The 24485-nt window shown below is 51.7% G+C and overlaps 1 protein-coding gene and 1 long non-coding RNA gene across 4 annotated transcripts in view; one reads left to right on the top strand and one right to left on the bottom strand.

Annotated features, from left to right (window-relative positions):
• The first annotated feature begins 586 nt into the window (after positions 1-586).
• LOC103168114 lies at positions 587-12637 on the top strand. 3 transcript variants are annotated; one of them, XR_003759834.2, is made up of 4 exons: positions 587-814; positions 3233-3479; positions 9421-9530; positions 12327-12637. It is a non-coding gene; the product is annotated as an uncharacterized LOC103168114 (long non-coding RNA). The 3 variants fall into 3 exon arrangements; XR_485324.3 differs by lacking the exon at positions 3233-3479 and having other exon boundaries at positions 587-787; XR_003759835.2 differs by lacking the exon at positions 3233-3479.
• EPHA2 (EPH receptor A2) overlaps positions 4512-24485 on the bottom strand; it is a 35234-nt gene continuing 15260 nt past the window's right edge. Inside the window, exons 4-17 of the mRNA XM_001519901.4 lie at positions 18596-18751; positions 17926-18258; positions 17431-17546; positions 17040-17193; positions 16401-16500; positions 15917-15972; positions 15412-15537; positions 15070-15255; positions 14901-14962; positions 14433-14642; positions 13726-13875; positions 12926-13119; positions 12288-12443; positions 4512-5784 (exon numbers count right to left, since the gene is read on the bottom strand). Of these exons, the coding sequence (XP_001519951.1) occupies positions 5679-5784; positions 12288-12443; positions 12926-13119; positions 13726-13875; positions 14433-14642; positions 14901-14962; positions 15070-15255; positions 15412-15537; positions 15917-15972; positions 16401-16500; positions 17040-17193; positions 17431-17546; positions 17926-18258; positions 18596-18751 (2105 nt within the window). The 3' untranslated portion in view covers positions 4512-5678. The remainder of the gene's footprint in view (positions 5785-12287; positions 12444-12925; positions 13120-13725; positions 13876-14432; positions 14643-14900; positions 14963-15069; positions 15256-15411; positions 15538-15916; positions 15973-16400; positions 16501-17039; positions 17194-17430; positions 17547-17925; positions 18259-18595; positions 18752-24485) is intronic.

Genomic DNA, 24485 nt, shown 5'->3' with positions numbered 1-24485 from the left:
CACCCGCCAGTCCCAACCTGGACTCAGGTCTACCTTGCCTTGCAGCTCAACCCCTGACATAGGGGCCCCTGAGAAATGGGCCAGGGCTCAAGGGCAAGAGGAGACTAAGAAGGGCAATACCCTGGCTGGGTGGAGCCAGGAGTGGGAAATTGGGACACCTGGCTTCTTTCTCATTCCAAGGCAGTGTGGCCTAGTGGATAAAGCCCAGGCCTGGGAGTCAGAGGACCTGGGTTCTAATCCCAGCTCTACCACTTGCCTGCTGGGTAATGATGGGCAAGTCACATCACTTCTCTGGGCCTCAGTTACCTCAACTAAAAATGCGTGGCTCAGTGGAAAGAGCTGGGGCTTGGGAGTCAGAGGTCATGGGTTCAAATCCTAGCTCTGCCACTTGTCAGCTACATGACTGTGGGCAAGTTGCTTAACTTCTCTGTGCCTCAGTTACCTCATCTGTAAAATGGGGATGAAAACTGTGATCCTCACAAGGGACAACCTGATTACCCTGTATCTAACCCAGCACTTAGAACAGTGCTCTGCACATAGTAAGCGCTTAACAAATACCAACATTATTTTTATTATTATTAATACCTCTTCTCCTTTCTACTTAGATTGTGAGCCCAGTTAAGGACAACTTTATTAACCTGTATCCACCTCATCACTTAGATTTGCGAATATACAGTCCCAGGTCAGGAATTACTCATCTGCAACAGGTGTTTCCAGAATGGCGATTCAGTCCGGTTTGGCCAGAAAGGGGATGGAAGTGGACCACTAAGGAGGAAAACAGCAGGAGGTGAGGAAACCAGAAGGACAGAATGAGGTTTGTGAATTTAAATATTGTGAGCCCAACATGTAAATTTTGTGCAAATGAGTTTCTCGAATTTGAGTCAGCAAAGCAAGCCCTTTTTGGAATCAGACTGCGGGGGTGGGAGGACATGTTAGAACCTCTCTCCAGGAGAACCTAGTACTACACCCTAACCCTGTGAGCCTCTCTCTTGGTTACCCCATTCTCTGCAATATCTCAAGGACTCTGACCCTCCAAGATCAACAGATTTTCCTGCATGAAAGTTTGGAAACGTTCTCTCTGTTCCCTCTGACAATGAGTGTGGTCTAATAAAAGATGCCCAAGACTGGGAGGCAGGAGTTGTGGCTTCTAATCCTGGCTCCTCGACCTTGGGCAAGTCACTTCTCTGTGACTCAGTTTCTTCATCTGACAAATGGGGATTCAATACCTTTTCTCCCATTTCCCTAGACTATGAGCCCCATGTGTTACAGGGACTGTGTCTGACCTGATTATATTATAACTACCCAGAGATTGGCAAATAGTAAGTGGTTAGCAAAGCCCTCAATCACCCTCTGATGAGTTCCAACAGCATCTTCCCTCCCCAGGGCTGGTCAGCCCGGATAATCAGGACCTCCCATCGCCCCAAGGGGGTCCCAGTGGTCTGAGGGGGGCTCAGATGAGCCCAGCTCTCTGGAGCAGATCCGGTAGGGAGAAAATCAGAGAGTGGGCTAACAACTCGATCATCAGCCTGCTTCTTTCCAAGAAAATCTGGGCTGAGTTCTGCCGACAGTGATTAGCTGAGGTTATTTGGTTTAAGAAAGCGATACCAAGAGGAAGCAAGCAGGCAGCCCTGGGTTTTTTTGGGATTGCCACAATCTGCCTAGCCAGGGAAAGGCCGGCAGCGGCCTTTGCTTCCTAGGGCTTAAGATGGACTGGGCTTTGCGGTTAAGGGGAACCGGCCGCCGCTCGCTTCCCGTTAAGGAAGAGTCCTGGGCCTGCCCGGCTGGAAAATCCAGCTCCTCCAGCCCAGGGGCCCTGACCCCGGGATTAGTGCTCCCTCCCACTTCCCTACCCCCACCCCGGCTGGGCTGGGCCGGACTGGCCTGCCTCAGGGGTTGGCACTGCAGGACCCCTGCCCCTTCTGGGATCTGGGGAGGGGAAGGTCTCTCCAATTGGCCCGAAAACAGTCCTCTGCCTTCCCCCTGCCCTCCCCTCTAAAATTCACTAATTAATTAGAAAATAATAATCGCACGGTGCTTAATCGTATTGTGCTTTAATTGCTCGAGTAGTGCCTGAAGCAGGGAAGGGGAGGGACACTCATCCCTACACCGGCTAATTAGCCCCTGGCAGGGCTCAGGACCCTTTCATCTGGAGGAATCAAAGCATCCTTCTGCCTCACCACCCCCCTACCCTCAGACCCTGGAACCCAGATCCCATTCTGTCCATCTGAACCCTGCCCCCCAGAAGTTTGCGAACAGACTGAAAGAAGCCCCAGATTTTGGGGTCAACCCAGAGGACTTCCTGGGGGCATCCCTCTCCCACTTCCCCGGCCCTTGGGCCTAAGATGACCTGAGATCACAGCGGGATGGAGGACATGTTCCCGAGGCACCATTCTGGAGTTGACCCCAGGTGCCGACCCCGGACCCTGACCTCAGACTCTGACACCGGCAGGTGCTACTCCCACTGCCCCCCTGGAAGCTGACCATCCAGGTTGTGGGGCTCCAGTGTGGCCTCGTTGCGCTCCCACGGCCGGCCGGTCCCCGTAGGGACACCCCGGCCTTTCCTAAACTAATCCACCATCCATCGGGGAGAACTGGTTTGCCAACGGGGAGTGTTCAGGGAGTGGGGAGGGACGGCGGTGGTGCCACCCCTGAGTGCCCATGACTCAGCCGGGCTCGGTTCGGTCACCCGGGGGCACCCTCACGGCAGGTCTGCCCGTCCCTGCGAGGCCATTTGGGCTAGCGGAGCAAGACAAGCTCTAATTTCCCGGACAGACCTTTTTTGAGGCTTCTCAGAAGCAGTGTGGTCTAGTGGACAGAGTCCAGGACTGGGAGTCAGGTCTGGGACAGATCCTGCCCAACATAGGGCTCACAGTCTCAATTCCCATTTTACAGATGAGGTAGCTGAGGCACAGAGAAGTGAAGTGACTTGCCCAACATCACACAGCAGACAAGTGGGAGAGCCGGGATTAGAAGCCGTGACCTTCCGACTCAGGTCTGTGCTCTATCCAATAGGCTATGCCTCCAGCCGGCAACTGTTGGACAAGTCACTTAACTTCTCTGGGCCTCAGTTACCTCATCTGTAAAAACGGGGATTAAAAAATGTGAGCCTCATGTGGGACAACCTGATTACCCTGTATCTACCCCAGTGCTTAGAACAGTGCTCTGCACATAGTAAGCGCTTAACAAATACCATAATTATAATTATTATTATTACCAACTCCCCACTTTTTAGCTTTAACCCAGGTTGAGGACACCTGGACTCAAGACTTCATTCCTACTGGGAGAAGATAAGCCCTCCACTAGCTCCAGAAACTTATCCAACATTTGCTCTTGCCAATGTGAGCAGGCAGAGACAATAAGCTCTTTTGAGGCTTTCAGCTTTCTCATCTTAACTGTTTTCCAACTCACTCACTGCATTAGTCTTTTCTTACAACAAAGAGAAGGAAGCCCACATTCTTTAGTCAACTGAGTGACCTTGGGTAAGTCACTTATCTTCTTTATGACTCAGTTTCCTCATCTGTTAAATGGGGTTAACGTACCTGTTCTCCTCCCTCCTTAGAATATGAGTTCTGTTCTGGGAGATCTGCGCAGATTGTGTCTATCCCAGTGGTTCATACAGTGCTCAGCACAAAGCTTTAAACAGATATTTATTATTATTTATTATTATTTGGTTGGTTGTTTACCCAGAAGCCTTCAAGTTGGAACTACTCCCAACCCAAACTCTTTCAGCTGGCTGATGGGAACGATGGAAAGTTAAGAGGCAACACTGAATGCTGACTCCGTAGGTCAGGGGTTAGAGTGCTGGTCTTGTAAATTGGAGATTGTGAGTTCAAATTTCTCTGTGTACTTTGCATCTGCATTTTTTCCTCTAGCCTATAAGCTCAGTTGTGTGCAGGAAAATCTGCCTACCAACTCTGTTGTACTCTCCCAAGCACTTAGTACAGGACTCTGCACACAGTAAGCCTCAATAAACACCACATATTGATTGATTGATGACTTGCTGGGGGCCATTAGGTGGCTTTTTTGGTCGCAGATGGGACAGCACTGATCCAGCCAGGAGAGAAGAAATTCTGTCTTCTCAGCAGAGCTCTGTAGGTACCTGAGTCCAATTTCTTTTATTCACTTCCTCTCCCTCCACCCTAATTCCTCTTCTACTGCCCAACTTCAGTAACTTAAGTTTCAAACGCAATAGAGCCATGGGATGGGGCAGGACAACCAAAGAACAGAGGAGAGTTGTTTGGGTCCACCATCCTGGAAGGCAGCCCTGACCCTTTTCCCAAAGTAACACAATGTGTTTGTCCTTCTGAGTAAGAATGCGTAAATAAATTTTGAGCAGTCAGAAGTGGGTGATGATGGAATGGAACATTTGGGTTGGGGGTGAGAGGGATGTTCCCATGGCCTGAGCAGCAGAGAGAGGCACCACCAAAAGAGGGAGAGGCAAATCCCAGGAGTCACGGTGTCTTTCCACCATGGTGCCATCCCACGAGAAAGACACGATCCAAACCAGGACATTGTTGGAATTGTCTGTAATTTTATTCCAAACGGCAATTCAGGGCAAGTAGAAATAACTTTTCTATCAATAAATATAAAAAAAATATAATAAATTAGGGTCCCAAAAATAAATCAAAGGTAACACTGACAGGCTAGCAAATGACAGTTAAAGAAGCGAAGGGTAGGGAGAGTTCAGAAAGCAGAAATAAATAGGAGGAAAGATGAGGCGTTCACACCAGTGGGACCTGCCTCATTCTCTTGCCGGCAGAGCCACGTCCCAGCTGAGCTCAGAGACGTAGGATGTCAGGCTAAACCTGGGCCACCGCCCCCTCCTCTCCTTGGGAGGCTACCACACAAACACACTCTCAACTAAGTACAAAAAGTATAAAAAAAACCACAGCCAGTGGGCCCTCTCCATCCTCAGCTCCTTCGAAAGGCCACAGTTGAAGAGGAAGAGTGCCTCAGTGCTCGGGGAAGACAGCGGAGACAGCCCGCCTCCCTGAAACTTGGGAGTCAGTTGGCTTCTTTGTCGCAGTCTGTCAGGGAGGAATCGTTTGCACAGACTTTGGTCACCGTCCTCTTATAAAGAGTGAAGGGTTGCACTACCCTGTTCCCATGGCGAATGTCAGAGCCCTGGTCAGCCCCCAATGCCTCATGAGAAGGGAAACCAGAGTGAAGGCCACAGGGGAAAATGCCAGAGAGGACTTCTGAGAAAATTCAGAGCTGTGCATCTGTGGAGCGGTTTTTTGGTTGGCCAGCCCTCACGGCACCTACCAATGGCCCTGAGAGGACAGGGAGAGGAAGTCTTTGACACTCCACGGTCAGAGGGAGGATCCCAGGGCCCGTACATCCCAGGGGCTGAAGTCTTTGAGGAAACCGTCCACTGCTCGGAAACATCTGGCACCCCTTCAGCCCGTGTTGGGGCTGGTCACATTGCACAGCTGCGGCTGAGGGTCCATATTCACCGGAGATTTACCGCTCAATAGTACACAAAAAATAAATAAAGCAATCACTGTCGAGGTAAAACACGGATCCAAAAAGCTGAGGGGGAGGACTCTAGGGCGCAGTCAGTGTCCTCCGATGCTCTAGGCTGAGGGGGACGACACCAGCGTTTACTTCAATTCTACATTTCTTCAAGTATTTTCCGGTTTGCACGTACGCTTGGATCCCTCCCTCTGCTGCTCAGTTCAGATGGGGATGCCCACAGTGTTGACTTGCTCCTTCAGGCCCAGAAGGCTGTAGGCGATGCGTTTCTGGTGGCCGGGTAAACGGACTCCGATTCTCTTGATATCACTGAGAGAGAAAGAGAGAGAAAAGGTGGGGGGCAGAGTTAGAGAAGTGAGCACTGTGGACAGCTGGAGAGGACTAGGGGAAAGAGCGCAGGACAGGGAGCCAGGAGACCTGCGTTCTAATCCTGCCTCCACCACTTGCCAGCTGTGTCACCTTGGGCAAGTCATTTAACTTCTCTGTGCCTCAGTTACCTCATCTGTAAAAGTGGAGATTAAATCCTACTCCCTCCTATTTAGATTTTGAGCCCCGTGAGGGACAGGGTCTGGGTCTGAGTCTGATTAACCTGATTAACTTGTATCTACCCCAGCAGTTAGAACAGTGCTTGACACATAGTAGGCACTTAAGAAGTACCATAAAAAAATCTATAAAATGGAATAAAATCCCTTCTCCACCCTGAGAATCCCATGTAGGACAGGGATTCTGTCTAATCTGCTTGTTTTGTATTTTCCCCAGTGTTTGCTACACAGTAAGCATTTAATTATTATTATTACTATTATTATTATTATTATTATTTGGGATTAGGCAAGGGCTACAGGGCTCTCCAGAGCCACACTGGCCAGATGGACACCTGGGTGGATCCTGTTTCTGGACAGAGAGGTCAACAGAGAGGAAAGCAACATGGCCTAGTGGAAAGAGTATGAGCCTGGGAGTCAGAGGACCTGGGTGCTAATCTCAACTCTGCCACTTGTTTGCTGTGTGACTACTGGCTAAGTCACTTAACTTCTCTGTGCTTCAGTTCCCTCAACTGTAAAATGGGGATTCAATACCTGTTCTCCTTCCTACATAGACTGTTAGTCCATGTAGGACAGGAACTGGGTTCGACCTGATCAGCTTTTATCTACCCCAATGCTTAGAACAGTGCCTGACACATAGTAAGCACTTAACAAACACAATAATAATAGTAATAATAATAATAATAATAACACATCCCACTAGCTCATCTTGCAAACAGCTACTTAGCTCTCACTGTTTTTGCTGGGCCAGTGAGAAAGGATTCTGATTCTTCCACTGTTGTTCACTAGACCCTCCATTCCAAGGTCACGATTTTGTCCCCAGGGACCTTCCGTTCCAGTAGATATTTTGCAAATGGACTTGGGCTACAACAGGCCCATACCCTCTTCTTTGCTCTACAGTGATCTCAAAGCACTCTACTTCACAATAACTTTCTTCCTCATCACCTTCTGAAACACTTCCTTCCCCACCCCTCCAAGAGGGAGAAATTGAGGCTGGAGAGGATGAGTCACCCAATAAGGCCCTACAAAATGGGATGGGGGAGGTGGAGGGGGTGTGCTGGAAGCCATTGATTATTCTTCTCCCCCCAGCCCTGAAGGGTTTTGGCCCCCTCCCTGCTCCCTCTTTCTCTTGACTCTCCTTGTAAAATCACTTATGCTCCCTGCAGCCCCCAAGCAGATTTTTATTGCATACTTTGTTACTTTTCTATAATAACATTGTCACCACCAGGCCAAACAGATGAAAACACCCAGGTTTTTATGAGCCTGTTCCTGGGTTGTAAAGGGAGTTAATTATATAGTGTGTTCTCCTATTTGCATCTCTTGAGACATGATTTTCCCACACAATTTGGGAGCCAGTAGAGTCGGGTGTGTTGTACAGGATAACTGCAAACCCAGGCGTTCCCTGCTTCTCCTTAGGGCGGGGGACGGGGGAGTGGGCCTTAGGGCCTGTCTTAGAGGACGGAGGCACCTCCCATATCTATCTCAGGGAGGGGTCCCAGACCTCAGAATGTTCTCCCAACTGCAGCAGGGATTTATGGTAGGTGGATTTGCAAAAGAACTTCCCTACTAGAAGGGTGGTGAGATGTAAGAAGTGAGAACAAGTCATGGATGGAAGTGGGATCCCTCCATTTTTTAAATAGTATTTGTTAAGTACCTACAATGTGCCAGGCACTGGAGTGGCATCACATAGTGGATAGAGAACGGGCCTGGGAGTCAGAAGGGCATGGCTTCTAATCCCAGCTCCACCACTTGTCTACTATGTGACCTTGGGCAAGTCACTTCACTTCTCTGTACCTCAGTTACCTCATCTGTAAAATGGGGATTGAGACTGTGAGCCTCACATGGGACAGGGACTGTGTCCAAACCTATCTGCTACCCCAGAGTTTAATAGAGTGCCTGGCACATAGTAAGTGCTTAACAAATAACATAGTTACTATTATTACTATTATGTGCTAGGGTAGATATAAGCTAATCAGGTTGGACACATTCCATGCCCCACATGGGTCTCGCATTTTTAGTCCCCACTTTACAGGTGAGGTAACTGAGGCACAAAGAAGTTAAGTGACTTACCCATGGTCCCACACCCATGGTCCCACAGCAGGCAAGTGGCAGAGCTGGGCCCAGGTCATTCTGACTCCCAGATCTGTGCTCTATCCACTAGGCCCATGCTTCTCTAGAGAGATTAAAAAACAAGGCGGGTGGGAATGTGGCAGAGTTTAAGTGTGATGCTTCCTGGAAGCAGGAGAATGGACTAAATGACCTTTAAAAGTCTCTTAGCCAGGGATCCTAAAAAGTGCTCAAGGTTCTTGCTACCACATTAGTGATGAAGGCACAGCAGGCTGGATCTGGTCCTCTCATAGCGTACTTTAGCATCTCCCCTTGGGACACTCTGACCCAGTCAGGGAGGGTTAGTATGAGCCCTGGATTTCCTCCACCCAACTGTACGTCCAGCACTTCATTGTAGGTTCACGTGATTAGGGGCTGGATCCCCCGACACTCCACTGAGCACCTCTGTGGGATTCCCCCACTTCCCCTTCTCTTTTCCTAACCAGAGGCCCTATAACAGGGCGGCAGGTATTCCTATGCTTAGATCGATGGGCGGGGTCAGTAGGACATCTGGGTCCCACTTGCAGACCCTTTTCTTAAGAGACCTTCCTGACTAAGTTCTCATCTCCCGTATTTGCCCTCCCTTCTGCGTCACTTTCTTCATTTGCCTTCCCTTCTGCATCATCTCCTCTATTTGCCCTCTCAATCAATCAATAGTATTTTTTTTGAGTGTTTACAATGTGCAGAGCACTGTACTAAGTGCTGGAAAGAGTACACTATAATGGAGTTTGTAGACATTTTCCCTGCCACAGAGAGTTTACAGTCTAGAGGGAAAAACCAACATTAATATAAATAAATACATTATGGAAAAGTACATAAGTACTTTGGGGTTGAGGGAAAGGTGAACCTAGAGAGCAAATCCAAGTGCAAGAGTGAAGCAGAAGGCAGTCTGTAAACCTTAAGCAGTTGATTTTCACCCTACCGCCATAGCACTTATGTATATATATATATATATCCATCTATACTTTGTCCTATAATCTTCTAGATTGTAAATTCTTTGTGGGTAGGGAATATGTCAACCAACTCTGTTATACTGTACCTTCCCAAGTGCTTAGAACAGTGCTCTGCCTACAGTAAGTACACAATAAATACAATTAATTGAGTCATTAATGCCTGTCTCCCCCTCTAGTCTGTAGGCTCCTTGTCTGTGAGCAGGGACTGTCTCTCCCTGCTGCACTGTAATGTACACATTCCCAAGCGCTTAGTCTAATGTTGTGCACCCCATAAGTGCCCAATAAATACAACTGATTGATTGTGAGAGATGGGGAGGTGGCCTGAGCCAATTGCACCCCTTTCACAGGTCTCCTTGTCCAAACCATGAGGCCGAGTACCCAGTGGGTCAGCCAACACACTGCTCTTCCCAGCATCTTTTGGTGCCACCGTCCAAGATGGAACTGTGCACTACACTCAGTAAGTACTCAACAAATACCGTCGTTTGATGGATTGATTGGGCCGGACGGACCACGGAACGGATCTGGCCGTCATATTGCCTACGCTCTTAAGTTCTCCAGCCCCTGCCCTCCATCCTGGTGCAGGAAGGAAATAAGGAATGAGTGCTTTGAGATCCCAGAATAACAAGAACCGGAAGGGCATGACTTTCTGGCTTGCTCATCAGAGCTCAGTCTCTGGGCAAACACAAGTGGGGGAGGAGATCTTTAAACTATTTCCTGCATTTATCCAATGCTTAAAAAAAGAAAAAACAAAAACCCTCAAACCAAGATAGTGCTCTCCTGGCTCATGGGAAAGGAATTAGCGAAGGAGAACCCAGGGCTATTTCAAGAGTCTTCTGGGATTGAGTGTGTTTCCTTTAACTCCTTCTCCACTGACTTCCTCCTAAACCCAATAGGCCTGGGGCAGGGTGGGGTTCATAGTGTCCCAAGGAGACCCGAGGTCCTTTCTTCCCCACCCCCAGTGTTGAGCAGCGCAGGGAGGGTCAGACCATGCCTGGAGGTGAGGACAGAGATGAAAGGAAAGGGAGGAAGCAACATGACCTAGTGGAAAGAACACAGGCCTGGAAGTCAGGGGTCCTGGATTTTAATCCCAGCTCTACCAATTGCTTGCTGTGTGACTTTGGGCAAGACACCTCACTTCTCTGGGCCTCAGTTACCTCATCTATACAGTGGGTATTAAATCTTCCTCCCTCCACTTTAGACTTTGGGCCCCATATGAGAAAGGAGCTGTGTCTAACCTGATAATCTTGAATCTACCCCAGCACTTAGACAGTGCTTGACACATAGTAGGTAATTAGCAAATACCATTTAAAAAAGGAGGAGACTTTGAGATGCCCTCTGCTTTGCCTTGGAGGCTCCCTGCTGTCCCTAAAATCCCCCACCTTAACTGCTATCTTTAGAAGCGATCCTTCAGTGTCTTCAGGATGGGAGAGGACATGAGAACAAGGGCGAGGGAAGCAGCACGGTCTAGTGGAAAGAGTGTGGGCCCAGGAGTCAGAAGGACCTGAGTTTCAATTCCAACTCCCCAACTTGTCTGCTGTGTGACCTTGTGTAAGTCACTTCATTTCTCTGTGTCTCTGTTACTTCATCTGTAAAATGGGGGTTAGGACCGTGAGCCTCATGTGGGACAGGGACTGTGTCCAACCCAATTATCTTGTACCTACCTAAATGCTTAGTACAGTGCCTGGCATATAGTAAGCACTTAAGAAATATCATTAAAAAATAAAAGTCCCAGTCAAGGGCTCCTGGCCAGTCCCCCAGGAATGGCTCATGGACCAGACATGGTCCAGGAAACGTGCCGGGGCCTAGTCCTCCTTGCTTTCCCCTGGGGCTGGTCACCAAGTTCATCCCAGGGAAAACTCCTCAGCTCTGAGAGTTCACTGCAGTGAAGACCTCAGCTCCCAGCCCAAGTTGGGTTATTTAAACTTGTGACTATTTTTAAAAGGCCAGAGACCCTGAGTGCAACTATCCCCCTCCTAGGGAGAGAACAGTAAGCCTCCTTCCACCCCAGGCAGAGGGGTCGGTCCATGGGAAGTGACTAAGGCCTGGCCCAGGCCCTGAGTCACCTCCCTAGCAAGGCAATTCCGGGAAAGGTCCCGGCACTTGGTAGAGATTCTCCCAGAGCCAGAGAAGGAGGACGTTTCTCTGGGATCTTTCAGCGATCCAATCCCCAGCACTGATCGGAAGCCAGCCAAGGCTCGAGATGCTGGGAGGACGAGGGAAGAGGATAGACCATTTCAGTGGATTCCTCTAAGCATTTAGTGAGCAAATGTGGGGAGGCAGAAGAAGATAGAGCCCACCCTGCTTTCTCCTCCAAGGGAAGGCCTTTAGTTCCATCCCAAGTCCAAGGGGAGAAGGCTAAAGAGTGACTCAGGTGGGATGGTGCGGGGGAGGCCTCCCCTTCCCAAGGATCCAAAGTGGGGTAGGTGGCTGGTATTAGGCTAAGGAGAGGGGAGGGAACTCTGGCCTCCTGAGTGGAGCCCTGGAGGCTGGTATCCACAGGTTGGGGCTCAGAGGTAGAGGAAGTGGAAGGCTGGGATGGGGAGAGAGCCCAGCCTCAACTCTGGGAGAGGCCCTTGGCCCATCCTAACAGCTGTTTCGGAATCCAGAAGCTAGTTTCTCTGGTCGCTGCCGTGCCAGTGGCTGGGAGCCAAAGCTATCTTCCCCTGCAGGCAAGGGAGCCACCGACAGGATGAGCAAGGATCTGGGTAGAGCTTTCAGAAGGCACAGAAGACTTTGGGGGCAGGCTGGAGGGTGGACAATGGGGGCCCAGAGAAGAGCGCAGTCTTTCTTCCCTATTGGAATGGAAGCTCCTTGTAGCAGGGAACATATCTGGGGCATCGCTGTACTTCCCAAGTACATTCATCCAGTAGTCAATCAATGCCATTGCTATTATTGTTTCTACTGCTTCTACGACGATGATGATGATGATGATATTTGTTAAGTGCTTACTATGTACCAAGCACTGTTCTAAGCACTAGGGTAGATACAAGGTAATCGGACTGTCCCTCGTGGGGCTCCCAGTTTTCATCCCAGGTTTGCAGATGAGGTAACTGAGGCACAGAGAAGTTAAGTGACTTGCCCAAAGTCACCCAGCTGACAAGTTGCAGAGCCGGGATTAGAACTCACGACCTCTGACTCCCAAGTCCGGACTCTTTCCATCGCTACTACAACTACTGCTGCTAGTAGGGTCTGGGGAATGGGAGTTAAGACTTACTCATTGGTCATCTGTACCACTTTCTCGATGGCATTGTAGCCGGATGTCATGAAGTGCTCTGTGTATTGGTGCATCTTGATGGACTCGAGCCACTCGGACACGGTGCGGAAGGGGATTCCCTCGGAGCCGCTGGTGCTGGGCAGGCGTATGGAGACTCTGCAAGGACCCAGATCCTCAGGATAAGGGGCTGAGGTGGAGCCCCGGAGGCAACCCCCAGGACACCAAAGACCTCCCAGGGTCCAGAGGCTCTGCTCCATTCAGCCCCCTCAGCCTCACCCCACAGGAGCCAGGACCAATCAGCCAGCCACACATGGGAATCCCCGGTGGATGGGAACAGGATGCAGCCTCAACAGTCGGCCCTGGTCTTTCCCTCGCTGTATGGCAGCCTTTGGCACCGGCGAGAATGCCAGGAAAAAGCCCTATCGTGCAGGCAGTTTCGCGCAGCCACCCTCCCCCCGGGAGCTTCCGCCCACTTGGCATGAAGGGCTCCTGGCACCAGGACTGAGATGCCTCATATTCTACCATTCCCTGCTTTCCCTGCTTCATCTGAAATCACAGGGTGGAAAGCCCAAGCAGGAGAGCAGAGGGCAGTTCTGAGAGGAAAGTTGGGGTTCAGGAGGGGTTGGGGGGGCCCTCACCTGGGATCAAAGTCAGCCAGGGTCTTGAGAGAATCGGGAGCTCGGATGAGCTTATCCAAGATGCTGACGATGTCGGCAAACTTGGGGCGCCGGGCACGTTCTTGCTGCCAGCATTGCATCATCAGTTGGTAGATGGCGGAGGGGCAGTCCATGGGGGCAGGCAGCCGGAAACCCTCATTGATGGCTTTCATAACCTATCAGGAAAAGGCCATCCAGAGTTGGGACAGGGCTCTGGCTCAGAGGGCAGGTGTGGGGAAAGGCACCAGAGGCTCTCAGGGGGGTGGTGAACCTGGCAAATTGGGCCCAGGATTCTGGCCCCCAAGTTCTGAAGGCCAGAGGGCCGGGGAGGGCACAATTATTCCAGAACTGAGCCCTCAGTGGAGGGAAGAATCCCTCCCTGGAGGAAGAACTGTGGACTGACTGGGGTTCAGTCAGCAGAGGTAGTACTGGGGAAATGGCCAGAGAGCCTGGAGAAGGGACGCTGACTAAAGGGAAGAGGATTCAGCCCCTCTCAGGAGGGGATGGCAGCTGAAAGCAAGCTCCTTCTCCACACACACACCCCCAGGACCCTTGGGTGGGTGAAAGGGTATTCGCCTAGGGAAAGCCCGAAGAGGGCAGAGCACCTCCGGTGACCTTAGTCACAGGCGTGGGAGGGCAACAGAACAACCCACCAGGGTTCAGAGCTCAGCCGGGAGAAGGGGGAGGTTGTTAGAGAGGCACCCTCCAAGTCAGCTCGGGGCAGAGCTGGGCCCCAAAGGCAGCCCCAGGAGCCCCCAGAGTCCCACCTGACTGACCCTCACCTCATGGTTGGACAGCTCCCAGTAGGGCCTCTCGCCGTACGACATCACCTCCCACATGACGATGCCATAGCTCCAGACGTCACTGGCCGAGGTGAACTTGCGGTAGGAGATGGCCTCAGGTGCCGTCCAGCGGATGGGGATTTTCCCACCCTATAGAGAGGCAATGAGCCACTGTCACCATGGGTGCCACAGACCAAACCCCTGGAGCAAACTGGCCTGATGAGGGCAGACATCCCTGAACAGTTGTAGAGATCGGTCTGAGGCTCACATGGCCTCTTCAGACACAGGCCTCTTTTTCCAGACAACCTGCCCTTGCCTGATCATAGTAAACTGTGGGATTTATCAAGTAGTTATCATGTGCTAAGCACTGGGGTCAATACAAGGCTATCATATCATACACAGTTCCTGACCAGCATGGAGCTGACAATCTATTGCCCACCTCCCATACACTTTACAGATGAGGAAACTGAGGCCCAGAGCGATTAAGCGACATACACAAGGTCTCACAGTAGGCCAGTGGCAGAGACAGGCTTAGAACCCAGGTCACCCCTTCCCAGCCCTGTGCCCTTTCCACTAGACTATGACCCATTATCTCAATGGGAAATGTCTAAACTCTACAGAGTTTCCCGCCAGATGCCCAGCCCTGTTGCTAAATGCATTTTGACCACCGCCCGCTTGCCATCCTGCATGGATCCGGCCCCACTCACGCTGGTCGTGTAGGTGGCCTCGGGGTCGTCTTCCAGAACCCGGGATAGCCCGAAGTCGGACACCTTGCACACCAGCTGGCTATTGACCAGGATGTTGCGGGCAGCGAGGTCACGATGGACATAGTTCATGTTGGCCAGGTACTTCATGCCCGCCGCGATGCCCCGCAGCATGCCCACTAGCTGGATCACACAGAATTCACCATCCTTCTCCTGACCAGAGACAGGACAAACAGACACTTAAAATGCTGGGAGACCGGGAAAGAAGGGCATCCCTCTTGTTCCTGCCACAGCTGCATCCTCCTCCTCCCCCAACAGGGGATGGGCACAGCTCCCCCAGAACTGGCATGAGCTTAGGTTCTGGCTCCTGCCCCTGATCTTTGTCTCCTCCAGCTTGGCCTTTTGATTGGTGGGTGCCCCCTCCCACCCTCCAGGGATGGGGAAGTCCCCTTTCTCCCTTTCCCTACTCACCCGCAGGAACTTGTCCAAGGCACCATTTTCCATGTGCTCTGTGATGATCATCATGGGCTTATCTGCAAAGGCCCAGAGAGTTAAGAGGGGCTCGGCAGCCTCTCCCCACTTCCCCCCTTGGTCTGCCCTGCCCCGGCCACCCTCCCCCAGGACTGAGGAAAGCACTCACATTTGGAGACAACTCCCTCCAGGCGGATGATGTTGTGGTGACTGAATTGGCCCATGATGCTGGCTTCGCTCAGGAAGTCCACACGCTGCTTCTCTGTGTAGCCAGCCTTCAGGGTCTTCATGGCCACCGGAACTTCTTTCTTGCCTGGGGCCTTCAGTGATCCCTTGAAGACTTCCCCAAATTCTCCTGCCACCAGTGGGGGGAAGAGGATCTGAGCCACCTGGAGGCGGCCTCCGGCCCCTCCCAGGACTTTGGGACATCCCCCACTCTGGGGCATTATGAGGCGTGGGGCCATCCACCCAGACCAAGTGCTTTCATCATGTAGGAGGGGGCTGGCCTTACCTGCACCAATCACCTTCTGCCGTGTGACCCAGGAGGGGTGGATCTCAGTGGTAAACTTCAGCACAGCCTGGTTGGGGTCCTCGTAGGTATGGGGGTCCACATATGTTTTCAGGGGCTTCAGTTGTTCTGGAGAGAAAAAGGCAGGGGTCACAGGAGCCAGGAGCCAGGTGTCCGATAAGGAGGTCAGGAGCATGTGGGGAAAAGGGACACTATTGATAGGAGAATCCTCTGTGTCCTGAGACATTCTCCCACTTCCAGACCTCTCCAGGGAGAACTACCCAGAGCCGCCTGGGTCCTGAGCTTCAGGGGTTCCAGCAGCCCCAACTCCCAAAGAAAGAAAAACCTCTCCCGGTGCCAAATGGCCCCTCCCAGGGTGGCTAGCAGGGGATGGGCAGGGAGATAGGAGCAGCTGAGCCTTGGGCAGGACAGAACTGGAAGGCAGGGAAGACTGAGGAAAGGGGACTTGAGCCAAACCCCGGGCGAGCAGCGAGGGGCTCGTCCTTACCGGACTTGGAGAAGTAAACGTCCTCTGAAGACTGGCGAGCTCTAGCACTCTTCCTCCTGGAATGGCATCGTTGGTTGAAGCACTGGGGAAGAGCAACTCCCCAACCCCTCCTTGCCAACTCCAGTGGGAGACCCCCCCCCAACTCTGCCACAACTCACCACGTAAAGGGGAAAGGGAGGGGAGAGAACTGGGAGGAAATTGTCCAGTGGAAAACTCAGCTCCCTTATTCCTCCTTCGCTGTCCTATTAAGTGACCATAATTGGACTTTTAATCATGACCCTTAATTAGCCTTTCCTACTTGCATTGTTCATATGTGCATACTTGGTTAATAGCAATGATGAGAAAAACAATAGGCTCAGGTGGTTTCAAATCCTCAAATTCAAGGTCTCAGTGCCCTGACTAGCAGCTAGATCCCTGGAGTGCCAGGTGGGGCCCTGAACATGAGGGGCGAGAGCATGCCGGGAGGAGCAAGGGAAGACCATACCTGCGGTGGATGAAAAGCCCAGCCAGGGCCAGCGCCAGCAGCAAAACCAAGCCTCCAGCCACTCCTCCGATCACCGCCATGTTGCTGGATTCCTCAATGGCTGCAGGGGAAAAGAAGGGTGAGGTCCGGTGAAGGGACAGGCAGAGAAATGTTGGTCCCTGGGTCCTGACTGTCTTTCCCAAATCCCATCCCAGCCAACGGGTTCTTCCGCCCCACCTAATCCTCTGCCAAAAGAATCTCAAAGCCCACTCAGCCCATCATTTTCTGTTTCAGTCTATGGAGCCAATCTCAGTTCTGCTCTCTGAATAGCTCCTACCGTGGTTTTAGCCTGCTTCCCCCTAGTGATTAAGGAATGTTGGTTTCATTGTCAACTTTGGGATCCTGCCAGGGGGATCCTCTGGACTGTTCCCCCTCAGAAACTCAATGGGTGGCCACCCTCCCTTCTTATTTTTTTATATTAATGTCTGTCTCCCCTTCTAGACTCTAAGTTCACTGTGGGCAAGGAATGAGTCTGTTTATTGTTCTATTGTACTCTCTCAAGTGCTTAGTACAGTGCTCTGCACACAGTAAGTACTCAATAAATACAATTGACTGACTGACTGACTCCTTCCCTCTCCTTTTTCACCCATCATCTCTTACCGAGGGTCTGGAACTCATGCACCTTGCTTCCAGCTCCCTGGCCTTCCTGAGTCAGGGCCTGAACTTGTACCAAGTAGGTAGTGCCCGGTATGAGATCATCCAGTGTCATGGAAAAGCCTTCAGTGCGACGCACGTTGTAGTTGTTGGGGTCCAACTGCCCGAGGAAGAACGGGAGGTCAGCCTTGTTGGCACAGCTCTCTGCCATCCCCTCCATGGACCCTGGACTCCACCCCGGAGGGCTGACCTGGGCCCAGCCCAACTCTCACATCTCCCGGGGCCTCCATTCTACCATCAGGGCAACATCCCATGGCCATCCGGGGGCCCTTCCCCAAAGCCTCTCCAACCCCAGCCTCTGTTTCCTTGGCAATCGTAGAGGAGGCCCCCTCATTACCTTCTTGTGATAGGTGACCTCATACTTCCAGACGCGGTTCTGCTGCCGGAGAGGGATGGTCCACGACACACTAAGGGTAGTGGTGCTGCGGCTGTCCAGATTCACCCTTGGTGGTTCTGGGAGACCCGAGCGGGAGACTGGGGTCAGGTAAGGGCTGGGACAAGAATAACGCTACTTCCCAAAGACATTCCCCTGGACCCCTTGTCCTCTGCCACTTATCCAGGTATCTGCTCCTCCTCTCCCCAGTAGTCATGTTCCACTCTGCCCCAGCTCCCTCCTGACCCTCTGACAATCTTTAAACTCCATCCCACTTCCCTCCCATTCATCTGTTCTAAGCTCTATGATATAGTTGACCCCCAATCACCTACAGGGATGAAGGGATGACAAAGTCCAGGAAACCCAAAGCTAGCCCGGGAGTCTAGGTCATGTGGGGAGCTGATAGGTGGGGACCCACAGCCCCTTGGCCTGGGCCCTCGCTGCCCCCTGGGTCCTCACCGGTCTGGTTGATGCTGACACTGGCTGTGCGGAAGCTGCGGGTGGTCACGAAGCCGGAGACCCCGTTGCGGGCCTCCACAGCGAAGGTGTAGTTGATGTGGGGCTCCAGATCACTCACAGTCAGACTAGTGCTGCTCAGGTCTTGGGGTGGCTCTGAGTAGCGCACACTAGACTCACAGGGGAAACACTCCCCAGTCTCAGGCCAGCACTGCTCACAGGTGACCGTGTAGGTGACGTCCGTCCGGCCTCCTGTGTCCTGGGGGGCTTTCCAGCGCAGCTCCACCTTGGCCCCCATGCCGATGGCAGTGAGGTGGTGAGGGGGAGAAGGGGGACCTAAAGGGTGGAGGGGAGGGAGGGACTGAGTCGTGCTCTCACCCGGGCACTTTGAAAGTGGGCAAGAGACAGTATAGCCGAGATAACTGGGCACACATACCCCCACTAGAGGATTTAGCTCCCCTGAGTTGTAACAGCTGGAGCATCTTTTTCCCTTTAACCGGTGGTATTTAGTTAGTGCTTAGTGTGTGCTTGTGGCCACATGCCAGAGCCTGCCCTCCCTCCACCTCTCACCTCCTTGCAGGAGTTGCTCTTCAGAGTGGGCAGGACAGAGCCCACAAGAGCCAAGAACCGTCTTCCTCGGAACTGAGTGGGAACGGGGCTGGGGCTGACTTACTTGTGCAGGCCATGGAAGCAGGATCCATTGTAGCCCGGAAAAAGCCTTCTTTACAGGCACAGGAGGTGGCACCCTCGGGTGAGGCCAGCGTGTTCGGGGGACACTCCTCGCAGGCAACGTTGGAGGCTTCGGACTTGAAGAAGCCAGGGGCGCAGGCTGCAGAAAAGAAAAGGCTGATCGTATGGGACACGTGGACCTCATTCTGCTACACCTCTGATTTAGGGGGAGGGAGAGATGGGGAGAGCAATATACTGAGCTCAGGCAGGTGGAAGCAGCGTGGGCTAGTGGAAAGAGTGTGGGCTTGGGAGTCAGAGGGCCTGGGTTCTAATCTTAGCTCTGCCCCCTTGCCTGCTGTGCGACCTTCTGCAAGTCACTTCACGTCTCTGAGCCTCAGTTTCCTCATCTGTAAAATGGGGATTCAGTACCTATTCACCCTCCTACTTAAACTGCGAGTCCCATGTGGGACAGGGTCAATGTCTGACCTGATTATCTTGTGTATACCCCAGGGCCTGGCACATAGTAAGTACTTAACAAGAACCAACAGTATTATTACTATGAAAGGATCTAATGCCCAGGTAACTGTGTCAGCCTTATGGCTCAGGTGGTGGTCATGATGTGTGTCAGACACTGATTCCTAACCTCCTCCACCCTCAGCTTGCTTTCTCTTTCCCCTGCAGCCCCATCCAGCCTCCCAAGCCCATAGAGCATCCTTCCCATGCAGGCCGGAAGTAGGAGATGGGGGAGGGTGAAGTGAGGAAAACGTCCAGGGAGGGGAAGAGGTCGAGGGAGAGGAAGCTCATTAAAGAGCCCCACTGCCTCTCTGGGGAGTGACCGCTGCTGCCCAGCAAAGGAGAGGGGAAAGGGAACATCCTAGAAGGATTTTCCATCGGAATTTGGTCCCATGAGCCCCAGAGTCATTTCCTTTGAGAAGAAAGAGTTGGGAAGCGTTGTTTCCGGAAGCTTTTTCTGAGTTTGGTGCTGCTGCATCCTTTCTGCACCTGACTGGATTTTTCCCTTGCTCCCCGATTTCCACCTTTGTCTCCACCCATTTGCTCCCTTCCCTCTGCCCTCTTCCCCGCTCCCCAGAAGGCAGCTGCCCAAACACAGGGGCCCCCTCCAAGGAGGCAGCTGCAATGTCCGTCCCAGGACAGGGAGCCGGGGAGAGGTCCACCCAGCCCCTGACACCTCCCCTCTGCCTGGTACAGGAGACTGGAGGGGAGGGGAAACAAGAGCCGGGCCTTGAGGTTTGAAAAGTTTTCCATTCTCCCGCTTCCCCTTTGAACAGACAGATAGCCTTCCACTCAGGTTCAGCTGCCCCGGAAGACAGCAGATCAAGAGAGCAAAAACAATGGCAGGTCTGTAAACTCAGGAGCTTGAGAACCGAGATGGAGAGGGGAGAATGATTCCTCTCCGGCTCCTCAATCCTGTGCCCCCAGGGAGTGGGGGGGGGGAGGGGATGGAGTCATAGTGCTTCCAGGGCACTGATTTCCCAGAGGGAAGGAAGGAAGGCGTCTTCTCCTCCCACAGGGGCCCCCCTCTCAGTGGGCGTGCTCAATGCAGACTATTGTCTGATGGACTTAGTGACTGACTGATGAGAGAAAATGTAGGACTTCCACAGACCACAGAGGAGGGAAGCCAGGGCCAGGAAGGGAGTGCTGCCGATAGAAACTACCAGCTCTGGGGTTTGTCCTTTCCCAGAGCTCCCACGTCTGTATCTGTCCCAGATAGCCCAGATCCCCTCTGGTAAGCCCCCAGTGGAGCCGGTTCTGAGCTCTGCAGAACCTCAGACCGGGCACCCGATCAGGAGAGAGGCTACCCAGATCAAATTCCCCTGGAGACTGAAGGAAGGAGGAGAAAATGTTTCATCCCAGCCGAGCTGGGCACATGGAGTTGGTGCAGAATTTTATCTGTGGGGTGGTCCAAAGAGGTTAATGTAGAGCAACCTTAGTGATCCTACAGCCCCAGAGAGGAACGCTTTATTGAGTTAGTACTTGCTTCACCCCAAGCCCCAAATTATATAAAGATCTCTTTTCTGTACACACAAAACATGGATACCGGCATGAGCCTTCACTGCTGGTCAATCAATCAATGGTATTATCAGGAGCTCCACAGCACTTATATCCACATCTGTAATTTATTCCAATGTCTATCTCCTGCCGCTAGATTGTAAGGTCCTTGTGGGCAAGAGTCTACCAACTCTTGTACTCATCCAAGTGCATAGTACAGTGTTCTGCACACAGTAAGCACTCAATAAATACCACTGACTGAGTCACTCTCTCACCCCCTCATAGGGCAGCCAAGCCCCTAGCCCCGAGTCACTTCTTTGGAGGTTCACTCCCACAACCGCTAAGACAGAAAGTGTATATCTGAAACTCTTCCATTGTTCATCTAAGCGTCCTCTCCCACAGCTCATCTTCCTGTCTTCATTTGCCATGCAGGAATGCAGCTCTGAAATGTTAGCAGTGACCTGGACTTCTTGGGTTTCTGACCCTGAGGCTTTCCATCCCACAGCTGGGTCACTCAGAAATCCACAAGGAGGAGGAGGAGGAGGTAAAGGAAGAGGTGGAAGAGAAAGTGGAGGAGGAAGACGGGGAGATGAAGTCCCTTTTAAATTTTTTTTTTATGTGTTAAGTGCTTACTATACAACAAGCACTGCTCTAATCACTGGGATAGTTGCAAGTTTATCGGGTTGGATACAGTCCTGCCACACAGCGAGCTCACAGTCTAAATTGGAGGGAGGAGGATTTAATCCTCAATTTACAGATGGGGTAACTGAGGCCCAGAGAAGTTAAGTAATAGTAATAGTAATAATTAGGGTATTTGTTAAGTGCTTATTATGTGCCAAGCACTGTTCTAAGCTCTGGGGTAGATTCAAGCTAATCAGGTTGGAAACAGTTCCTGTCCCACATGGGGTTCACATTCTCAACCCCCATTTACAGGCACAGAGAAGTGACTTGCCCAAGGTCACACAGACAAATGGCAGAGCAGGGATTAGAAACAATGACCTCTGACTCCCAAGGCCAAGCCCCAAGCAAGTGGCAGAGCTGGGAATAGAATGCAGGTCCTCTGACTCCCAAGCCTGGGTTCTATCTACTCGACCACACTGCTTCTTTTAGGTCTTGTTTATTAACAACCAGACTCTCTCTCCTTGACCCCTGCAGCTCTACTCATTTCCCAGATATCCCAGGGATAGGGCAGAAGCAGAAAAAGAGGTGTTAATGCCCTGCTTGACGGTGGGTCAGGGTGATCCAACTGAAAGCTAAGTCACTGAATCTTTCTTATTCTAGAGTAAAATGATAATAATAATAATAACTGTGGCATTTAAGTGTTTATTAAGTGCCAAGTACTGTATTAAACTCTGGGGCAGATCAAGATAAGCAGATAAAATACAATCCCTTTACCCCATGGGGTTCTCAAGTCTAAAGGGAAGAGAAAACAGGTATTTAGGCCCCAATTTAACGATGAGGAAACTGAGGACCAGAGAAGTGAAGTGACTTGCCCAAGCTCACATAGAAAACATCTGGTGGAGCTGGGAATAGAACCCAGGTTTTCTGTCTCCCAGGTCCATGGTCTTTCCACTTGGCCATGCTGCTTCCCTAAAATAAGAGCGATGGGACCCTCCTGGGAGTAGGCCTTATAGGGAGGGTGGTTGGCCTGTGATCAGGCCAAGAGGAGGAGGAGGAGGGAGACCGGGGGACCCAGGCCAGTATCGGGCTCTAAGCAGGGCAGCTGGCCCAGAGGGTAGGCGGGAGGTGCCAGTGCCCGCTGGCCGCCCGCCCGCCTGCCCGCCCGACCCCAGCGTGGGTGTCCAGGGGCCCCTCTGGCAGAATGATATTGGCACTGCTACAGCCAGGCTGGCTCCCTCCTCACTCGGAGGGGACAAGGACACAAGAGACGCTGTTATTTGGGGAATGGGGTGCTGAGGTCACCTGATGAGGGTCAGGCCTCCAGGCTGGCTGCCAGGGGGGAAACAAGAATCTGTGAGGGATGGGGCAGAGGGCCTTGGTCAGAACTGGAAGGGAAATCATTGGGCAGTTGTTATAGTTACTAAGCTCGCCTTTGACCAGGCCTCAGGGACTTCGTAGAAGGAGAGGGTTCTGGAGGGGTTGGGGGCATGTCACAGGGAGGCTTCTCAGATATTTGACCCTGGAGTCAGAGGGTTTGTCAGAGGAGAATCCAGGAAAGAGAATCCCCCACTGAAGTCCCTGTTCTGAATTCCAACCTCAACTTTTTTCCTCCCAACTGCAGAGCAGACCAGGGAATTCCAGCCGTTGTGTCCAATCCACTACCCCCCTTCCTCCAGTTCCCAGGCCCACCCCCAGAGAGACATCAGCAGGGGGGCAAACAGCAGGGACCACAGAGGAAGCAAGAACTAACTCCAAAACTGGGGAATCTGTGCTCTCATCTTCGAATGGACTCCCACAAGCCTTAATCCCCATCCCTCTCTTCCATCCCTTCGAGAATAAAAAAGTGCCTGTCGGCAGAGTCCCAGAGGAGGCTGGGGAAGGGGGTTGACTTGCCCAACTTTCAGGATGGATTTCTACCTTCTGAGAGGATTTGTTCTTAGTAATGGGTTAATCTAACCTCCCCTTCTCCTTCAGAGCGTCTCTCCTGAGCAACAGTGGAGAAGAGCCCAAATCCTTGAGAAGTAATCACGCTGGTCCCCAGGACTCAGGGCTCCAGGATAGAAAACTGTGATCTTTGCTATCCTCCCTCGCCCCTTCTCCCATTCCTAATCCCTGACCCAATCTTCACTGCCCACCTTCTGGTCATTAGCGAGAGTCCCTCATTGGAGGTTGAGGATTGCCTGCCCAGAGCAGAGTCTTGAATCAGGTGGTGCAGACATCTGAACTCGATCCCCCTTCATATCAGACAGATTTCCACACTCCCCATCTTCAAAGCCCTACTAGAATCACATATTTTCCAGGAAGCCTCCAGGAAGCCTTCCCTGACTCATCTCCCATCTCCCCATCCTATCTTCCTTCCCTACTGTGTCACCTGTGAACTTGAGTCGCTACTCACTAAGCACTTAGACACTCATCCCCTCTAAGAGAGCTTTTGTACACATCTTTATAATTGGTTTCTTCCCCCACCTGCAATTTATTTTAGTGTATATCTCCCCAGCTAGCTTGTAAGATCCTCAGGGTCAGGCATATTGTCTACTCACTCTGTTGTACTCTTCCAAGCACCTAGTACAGTACTTTGTATATAGTAAGCACTCAATAAATACCATTGATTGATTGATTGGGGAGATGGGATCTGGGGACAAAGAGAGACATCTAGCTCAATGGGTCAGAAAACCCCAAAACCTCTGAGCATCCAGTCCAGAGCTTCAATCTGCCTCTTGAAAGAGAAGCAGCTTGATCTGGTGGAAAGAACAGGGGCCTGGGAGTCAGAGGACCTGGCTTCTAATCCCAGCTCTGCCACTTTTGTGACCTCAGACAAGTCACTTAATTACTCTGTGCTTCAGTTACCGCATCTGTAAAATGGGGATTAAGACTATGTGACCACGTGGGACAACCTGATCATCTTTTCTCTACCCTAGTGCTTAATACAGTGCCTGGCACACAGTAATCACTTAACAAATACCATTAAAAGAAAAAAAAAAGAATCTGTAGAGCCTTCAGAGACATGAGCTGAAACTGGTCCTCCCACACGTCTAGACTCCTTTTGCATGGATCAATTCTGAATGTGGAAGAGCCTATGCCAAAGCCAGCAGCCCCACACTGACAGTTGAGAGGGTAGTTTATGCCAAGGTCGACGCTGAGTGCCACTGGGATTCTCTGACCATCGCTGAGCACCTGCAGATATCCACCCCTCCTTGTTATTTTAGGCCTGCCCAGTGCCTGAACTCTGAACTCCCTGAACTCTCCAGTGAAACCCAATGCCC

Source organism: Ornithorhynchus anatinus, chromosome 5, assembly GCF_004115215.2.
Source record: "Ornithorhynchus anatinus isolate Pmale09 chromosome 5, mOrnAna1.pri.v4, whole genome shotgun sequence".
NCBI lineage: Eukaryota > Metazoa > Chordata > Mammalia > Monotremata > Ornithorhynchidae > Ornithorhynchus > Ornithorhynchus anatinus.
The sequence above is the reverse complement of the archived record's forward strand: the minus strand, read 5'-3'. Positions and strand labels throughout refer to the sequence as shown.